General features: G+C 37.2%; 1 protein-coding gene across 2 annotated transcripts in view; it reads left to right on the plus strand.

The window, feature by feature from the left end:
- RSPO2 (R-spondin 2) overlaps positions 1-6,002 on the plus strand; it is a 106,811-nt gene extending 100,809 nt beyond the window's left edge. The window contains exon 6 of one of the 2 annotated variants that reach the window (XM_005150921.3): positions 5,163-6,002. In XM_005150921.3, coding sequence (XP_005150978.1) covers positions 5,163-5,265 — 103 coding nt within the window. In that variant the 3' untranslated portion in view covers positions 5,266-6,002. Of the gene's footprint in view, positions 1-5,155 lie in introns of both variants that reach the window. The other variant, XM_005150922.3, reaches the window with a different exon arrangement.
- The last annotated feature ends 2,916 nt before the right edge of the window (positions 6,003-8,918 follow it).

The raw sequence follows: 8,918 nt of genomic DNA on the forward strand, positions 1-8,918 counted from the left end.
AAAATTCCATGCAAACTAACTCAGGAAAGCTGTGGTAACATTGGTAGAGATGCCCACAGCATGGTATTTTCTAAGTTATTGAAGCTCTTTGCATCCTCTTCCTGTGGGCCACTTGTCAGTGCTGGTTCGTAAATCACACTTTAGGAAGAAGCTGACTTTGTAGAACTGGGGAATTTTTTTCTTTCATTGAGTTCATAAGATTTCTGAGCAATTTGTACATTTCTCTGGAAGTTTCAGTTTCTAAAATTTTAAATCTGACTGAAAGCCCCAGGAAATAAATTACCTCTGGGGAGTAATTTCTGAACTGAATATTTTGTTTGGTTGGTTGTTGGGTTTTTTTTGCAGTCACTGTTTATGTGTAGTTTGATGTGTGGTGTAAATGGGGAGTAAATGATGAGGCACCCGTCGGTCTGAGTAGTATAGAAGCTATCCTGTCAGAGAGAGCTCCTCCAGCAGCTTACATCTGCCATCTTTCTCCTGAGTTGATCTAGCTAGTTAATCATTGAGTATCTCTGTCATCTTTGCATTGCTATCATTAGTTCCCTGGTGTCTCCCATCCTTCAGTGATGTGACTTGAGTGTAATAACTTTTTTATTTTACCATGAAGATGGGATTCTGCCACGCGCAGGGCCTATGGTAGAACTGCAGCCACAGACTGATGTACAGGCATACAACACTTAGCTCCTAAAAGGACAAATGAAAGGGAAGAAAATATTAAAAGGTGTATTTAGCAAAGAACCATGCCATTGTCCCAGGAACCATGATGCCTTCACTGCTTGCAGTGAAAGTTCTGCATATGAAAATCCAGGGAAGGGGCAGGACATTTAAGCCCCATTATTCAGTAATCATCACTAGAAGAGAAAAATGCTTAAAAAAGAAGGGGATATTAAACATTCTGATGTCTCTAAGGCAATAATTTGTGTGTAAGAACACCAAAAATTTCCAAGGTGATTGCACTGTGAAATAAAGCTGCAAATAGTTTTTGCCTTTTTTTTCCTGAATGAAATGTTTTAAGTTAAATCCTTGCTGCCCTCGTGTGGATGTATACTGGGTTTTCCCCATCTGCTGAAATTTGCAATGGGCAGATTTTGTTAGAAGAGTAGTACATACACCAGTGTTTACGCAGCAGGTGAAGGACATTTCAGATTTTGAACTCGACCTGTCTATCTGAGCCAAGGATCTCAAGCAATGTAGCTGGGAGTCCCTGTGAATATACTTGCTGCATTTTAGTTCCAAATAACCAGGAGTGCCTTGAGTGTTAGGAATCTGCTGCCCAAGGTCTGTCTGTAGAAAGCTGCCTTTGCATCTGACAGAAGGTGATGAGGGCTCCTTCTGAACCAGGTAATGCATATCATGACTGGACCAAGTGGATCCATCCAGAAGGAGCATGCAGTATTTCCAAACACATGCTCAGGGAATGAGACAATCATCAAACTGAGCCCAAGTCTCTAATATGCCAGCACACAGCAGCTGTAGGAACAACACTGGTCAAATAGTGCAAAAACAACAAACAAGGAAGAATAAGTTAAATTAAATAAGCCAAGTTAAATAATTATTTTTGTAGCTGTTACTCTTGTCCACAGAAAATGTCTGTGTATATTATCATGATGTTTTTTCAGGAGTTCATGTTGGAACTGCATGCCTATATGCTACCATACCATTACCTATATGTAATCATGCCCTCAGAAGTTGTGGTACACTGTTCAATAATGAGAAGATTTCATAGCATACCATATTAGTTGCCCACACACCTATCAGAACCAAGTGTTCCAAACAAAAGTTTAATGAATAACACTGTAAAGTTACCAAAAACTGTGATAAGTTACTTAGAAAATTAGGACTAACTCATTGGTAATTTCTGAAGCAAATAGGAAACCTGAATTTTATAATATTGCAATAAAGGGTTCGAATGAATGGCTTTGCCAGTCTTGCTTGTGAAAAGTAACCTGTGCAGAAATATGAGGTAAAGAATGATAAATAAGCTTTTAAGGTTTTTATCTGCTGGATAATTGAACACTCAATCCAGCTAAGTTTCAGGTCTTTCTTGGGCCCTATATATTGCAATGTATGCACACAACCTTACAGCATGTCAGAGTCGTGCTTCTTCCTATGCAGAGAAGGGTTTGAAGTCAGGGCTCTTGCTCTCTGGAGCATCGAGCATGTTGAGGTGTGTGGGAGGCCATGCAAGGCTCCCTGCAGATGAGGTTCTCCCCATCCAGCCTATGGCACAAAGCAGAGGAAGCCACTGCCATCTCATCCCCAGGGCAGCATCTCCTCCATTGCCTGTTCTTACCCCACTGTCCTCCAGCTGGGAAACTGGGAGAGTTTGGCTCCCAGATCCTCTCTGAGGATCTACTCTCTGTGTCATAAACATCTTGGTCTTCAAAAGACATCTGTAGCAAGATATTCAGAAGTTACTTCTGTTCACTGTGCTTCTGCTGACAAAATAAGCACTGTAATTGAAATCTGTATTTAATTAAAATTCTCAGGAGTGTGGACTTCAGCAGCATACTTTGAACTCTCTAATCTTTACAGTCACTTTTTTCTTGCTAATCTCTAATCTCTGATGCATTCTAGTAACTATGTAGGAATCAATGGCTAGCCAAAAAATACCTTTTATATCCAGTTTTCTGGTTAAAATAACAGTTGGAATTTAGGACTCAGCATCACCAGCCATCTGGATTTTCTCTGCGTGGTTTAATATTGTCCTGAAAATAATGAAACTTATTCTGTACAGCAGGGGACTTGGAAATATAGTGAGCAGCCAAAATACTTACTCACAAGGGAACAAATTACCAGATATCAGCAGTTTGGTGGTACTGCCTCAGGTTACTACTCCATGGCATATGTATAAGAAGGTAATTTGTCTTTGGTGTGCCTTGGGGCAAAAGCAGGTATAGAGACAATTGCTGCAGAGCAGCAGAAGCACCATAATGTGTTCATAGCATGTGTCAAATCACTGAGATCTAGTCCAGTTCATGTCTATTTTAATGATATTGTATGGGGGGGTTGACTATTTGATTTGATGCTTGTGTTACAGAAGCTATTTTGTGAAGCCTAGACAAAAATACCAAGTGGGTTGTGGGCCATTTTATTTGTGCGTCTCAAAGTTTTTAAGGAAAAATAATAGGATCTTTCACTGCCTCAAACTTACAGTAAGCAGTTAATGTAGTTCTCTGGAGGAGGTTGTAGAGAAAACTAAAAGGAGCACTGACTGGAGTTTGTATGGTGAAAAACCTCAGAAAATAAGAGCACTGAGCAAACCTCCAGTGAAGCTCTGATTCATTCTGCTGGTCTTCTGACAATCAATTGACCAGCAGCATTGGTCACTTGTTTCAAATTGTTTCTCCTCATCTACTCCTTTCTCAGTAAGTATTTTGAAGTTTTGGGTTAAAAAAATGATATTTAAAGTGCAAGTTAGAATTCAGTGTTGAATTATACATTCATCCCAGTTCTCTGCCTTACAATGTCCCAAATAGTAGAATCATGTCAGAGAAAAAAAAAAAACAAATGAGAAAATAATGGGAATCTCTATAATTCAAATCATCTTGTTGTAATGCTATTTTGTGTCAAGTATTCCTTCCTTCTGACCTCATTACGTGTGCCTAGTCATTAGATACAGTGTTACTAAAGAGTTTTAACTTAAAAGCTGCTTTGATTAATGATTGGTTGGACTGAGGTTTTACTGTGTAGGATTAACTAGATTTAAAAATGGCAAAATGCCATAGTAGCATTACTTCCAGACTTTAATGAGAAGCAGAAGTAAACTCTAAGGACCCTTATGATTTTAATATGGACTAAACTCATGTGCTCATTACCTTAATGTCCTGTCCTATTTTATATACAAATATTCTATTAATTCCTAACAAATTGTAGCCTGGATGGCATATTCAGATATATAATCTGAAATATATTACCCTACATTTTTAATTAATCATACTATTTGATACTTTTAGAATCTGATTTATTCAGTACTATTATCAAATAGAGATAAATGCTTCATACTGGTTTGGGCCTTTTTAATTAAGAAACAATATGGAATTAAGAGAAAGCCACTCTGGCAAACATTTCCCCCAGTTAATAATGTACTGAAAATGCAGATGAAAAATGCATTTTCACATTTTTATGTTGTCTGCTACTTGAATTTCCTTTCACTGTCTTATTATATTCATTTAGTTCTCCTGAAAGTTTATGAAGTTAGCAGCTCTAGAGATTAATAATCTTATTTTTTTTTGCCATTGATCACATATTTCAATATATGATAGTGCCAAGAAAACTCACGCTGTTCTCACTCCAGACAGCATTCAGTCATCTCCTTAAATCCTACTAGACTTGCTAGTATTTAAGCATATACTTAAAAGGTAATGAGTTACTGAATAAGGGCCTTTGTATTTAGCATATCTTTGCTGAGAGTTGCAAAAGGTGAGGAATTATTGTTGAAACTGGACAGAAATAAAACATTTCCCATCCCAGGAGCCTGAGAATTTCTTTTCCCTGCATTGATCCTGATTTCCCAATTTTGTTTATTTTTCAGTGAACTTCCAATAGTAAGAAGTGTGTAAGGAAATTTTTTATTTTTGCACAGTAATATGCTGTGAGAATTAGGCAGAGTGCAATAAGAAGCAGTAACAACAGTTATTCGCAGAGGCAGCACTGTTTCAGCCAAAGCATGTAGGATGACATCCAACCAAATACGTGGTCTGTAATGCTTGATTTCTTATTGAAATCACGGATGTATTGGACTTGACTTAAATAGGATTACTCATTCAAGCAAGTTTACGCAAGGGTCTAAGGCACATATCCAGCTTTCAGTGAGTTAGGAGTCTATGTACTTGCTTGGCTCCAGGCCAGAGGCACTTGCATAACGTTGCTTGCGTGAGTTACTCTGCCGAAAGTGAGACCTACATCAACATGGTTACTCATACCAATGAAATGTGCCTGTAGAAAAGTGATGACAGTTGGGGATCCTGCTTCCTCTTGTATCACATTGAAAACTTCTGTTTTCACAGATGATCGAAGCTCATTAGCCAGGATTACCTTTGCAGTCCGCATCGATAATATCTATGCCACTGAGTTTTTCAACTACAGTCTAATGTCACTTCTGTATTCTTTACTTAGTTATCTCATTGATACTATTTTCTTTTCTTTTTTTTAGGGAAGAGGCCAACAAAAACAAAGGACAAGAAAAAGAAGAAAAAGAACTTAATGGAAAGAGCTCAGAAGCAGCACAGCATCTTTTTAGCAACAGATAAAACAAGCCAGTAGAGACTTGATTTTCTTTAATATACTTTTTTTGCAAAGCGCACAAAAGCTGCTATATGCTCCTGCCCATGGATGCACTACGATTCAGCTGCTTTGACAGTATTGGTGGCAAATACCTTGTGAAAAAGTAAAAAAAGTCCACAAGCTTCTTTGTTTTATTTATATATTTTTTATTTTATTTTTTCTTGTAATTTTTGACCTGAAGACTTCAAGGTCAGGAGCACACTGAGTTGAATCAGTGGAAGTGGTGCTGAAGGGCATCAGAGATTTTGTCCTGGATGCCTGGTCAACATGTTGACACAGAACGGATGCAGGAAAGAAACCTATGTATCACCATTAGGCGGACTTGTGCATATTTAAATAAAAAAAGAAGGAAGTCTTGAAGGTGTAGGTACTCTTGCATTTATGGCCTTTGTTTCCTATATTTGAACATTTCAAGAGTAAATAGATATGACTTACCTACTTAGTGTTAATGTACACTGTTCTCAGCACCTGCTACATTGAAACAGTTGTGTAATAAAACTGCTTTAAGACAACATAACATGGGAATTACTGCTTAGACTTACAGAAGCACAACAGACTCTTTGTGTACATATTACTCTGTCTACATATAAATGAACATATTTACTGTACATCTATGCATTTTTATGTATAATACTTTATACATGTTTAAAGTTATGTCCTGTTGGTTCTAGTAATACACTTTAAAATAATCTAGTAAATGTTTACTTTTTACTATGTTTTAAGTATCTTCTCATATTTCTCAACAGTTACGAACTGGATTTTCTTTCTGATCTGTAAAGCCCATTCAGATGGCTAAACTACCTTGTAGTGACTCTCTCAATGGAGTGTCAGCTCTGAAGTAGGCGTGCCAGACTAGTAAAGAGCAAATCTTTTCCACTCCTCTGTTCTCCTATCTTAGTCCTGGTGTATATTGTCTCAGAAAAAGAAGTGTAACTTCTTTTTTAAGATGGGGCACAATGACAATAGATGTTTTGAGTGTCAGGAGAGAAATTATATGGGAATTTCTTGGTATCTAAGATTGTATGTGCAGTTTTTTTTTTTTCCAAGTATAAGAATGCACACTATTTTATATCTTTTAGCCCTCATCCAGTCAGATACAGCAAACAAATACCTGAATAGGGAAATACCACAAGAAACAGCTATGCGAGTTCAGTCATTCAAAAGCATAGCAAACATCAGTGTCCCAGTATTGCCAATTATCTGTAGAAGTTCAGCAAATTTAATCTGCATCTGGCGTTTGGGTTTGGGAGGGAGAGGTGGAGACGATTTTCTTTGTACAAAGTCAAAATGACTCAGGATGTGTAATTTGGTAATCTAGCGTTATTGGACTTGGATTCAAAGAAGGTTTTGAATATCTGCTGGGAAAAGCCCACACTAAAATAGCTGTCATTTATGGTGTCAGATACATTATTCCTGTTCTAGGACTAAAACTTGCATTTGACCTACACAAAGTAAGGAAAAGGTAAAGCTGGCCCCAGAACCTTACAAAACTCTTCTTGGCATATACCAAAAAAATCCCACAAGTCTTGGTTTTATGGGTTATGTGCTTCACATATAAACTGGGGAACTGCAGCATCTATAAGCACAACTATATCCATGTTTAGCTACGACAAGTGTTGCTATGAAAATATGCAGTGGTTAGGCATGTATGAGTGTTCCATGAAGACACTTGTGGACTTTCACTTAGCCATCTTTCATTTAGGATATGTTCATATTTAACTAGAACATAGTAATGTTAAGGACAGTAAAATTGTTCTGATCCTGGGCTGCTATTTTGGACCTTAAATATTCACTTAGAAAAAAACCAAACAAACGACAGTAAGAACTGTAGCTGCCTGTTCGCTTACTGGTCATCAAATTTGGCTGTAAATTCAGTGAATGCCCTCATACAATCCTTCTAGTAGTGGTTACAAGTGTTGTATTAGGCATGTCATGAAAAGATTGCTACAAAATACAATAAAATTATGTCACAAGATTCTGAGTAAAATATTTTCAGTCCTTGTTAATTCAAAGAATGTATTCCTTTAGATAAGCATATGTGCATAAGAATTAGAGTTGGTGTGTGGATGCAGATTTTCTCCCACTGGAGAGGAAAATTTGAGGGTTTTCCAAACATCTGTTTTGTTGATAATTACAACATGTTTGCAAAGGCACTGTACATTCAATATACATTGATTTCTCCTGTCCCAGTCACCTTTGTTAAAGAGTTTACTTGAGAGTGTAGGTACAAGCAAGCTACCTCTTAGTAGCAAGTGCCCTCATGTGTAGTTTCTTCTTTGTCCTAGACATCTGTTTTCATCCTGGCTTTGTGTGGTGTGTCCTATCAGTATATTCATAGCACTGGTGGTTTTATAGGATCATAATTCTGAGGTTAGAAAGGACCATTTGGACATAGGGAAAGGTTCTTAACTGAGAGGGTGATTGGTCACTGGAACAGGCTCTCCAGGGAAATAGTCACAACACCGAGTTCAAGGAGCATCTGGACAATGCTCTTAGTCATATGGTTTAGTTTTAGGTAGTCATCTGAGGAGCAGGGAGTTGGACTTGATGATCCTTATGGGTCCCTTCTAATTTTAGATACACTATGATTCTGTGATGTTGGGAGATCAGCTAGTCCAAATCTTTGCTTGACAGTGGGTTAACCTTGAAGTTATATTAAATCTGTTACTGTTTCAGGATCTTCAAACAGATACTGTTACTTGGTAAAGTGCAGATCATGTTTTCAAAGCTGGGTATCACAAAAAAACACTCCCACTGCCTCTTATTTCTTTTAAATGTGACCTTTTCGATAAGCAGCTGACCAGGTGGAGATGCCACCTTTTTCCCTTTCAGAGCTGACATTTTTTTGTTTCTCTCAAACAGTGGAAAAATTCAGAGCAGCGACACTTCTGTGTTCACAAGGTTTATATAATCCTAGTTTAATGATCTGCTATTGGAAATCGGTTTAAAAACAGAAAAGATTTAGGTTAGTAGAATAAAAAACTTTTCATGCTGTAATCATTGGTTAAACAACTGTTACATTGCTATGATGCACAGAGACTTCTCTTTGGACATTGTATGTTCCTTTATATCTTATCACCTGTCCCAGAAGACACAATTGCATAACCCTGTTCTGCATTTAGGATCTCTCTATTCTCAGTATACTTTACCTTATCCTGACCTCCTAGCATCTCTCTCTTTAAATTAAATAATCCCCCTCAAAACCCAGATACAAGTTTAAAACAATTATTTACTGGCTGACTGGTCTTTACTACATCTCATGTGTTCTTGCTAGTAAGAAATTATTGTGACATGTCTCTTTCCTTATTCCTGAGGGGGAGGAGAGGGGAAACAATCACATTCCACATTATGGCAATGCAAACCTTCCATATTACTAATCTCAGTATTAAGAAAGTGTTCTTATACCTATGTGCTTGACATAGTGATGCCTATGAAAGAAAAATGAATACTTTCACAATGTATATGTTGTTTGAGCATGTTTTTATTAGTATGCTCCCTTTATTAGTATGAGTTTTTATTACAGAAAACTGCAGAGCAGAAAAAGAAATAGATTTTCATTTGAGTTAGCTAATAGTAAAGCAAAAATCAATTAAATGCCATGTTCACTTTATTTTTTCTTTTCAATGAACATA

This window comes from Melopsittacus undulatus, chromosome 1 (assembly GCF_012275295.1).
Source record: "Melopsittacus undulatus isolate bMelUnd1 chromosome 1, bMelUnd1.mat.Z, whole genome shotgun sequence".
NCBI lineage: Eukaryota > Metazoa > Chordata > Aves > Psittaciformes > Psittaculidae > Melopsittacus > Melopsittacus undulatus.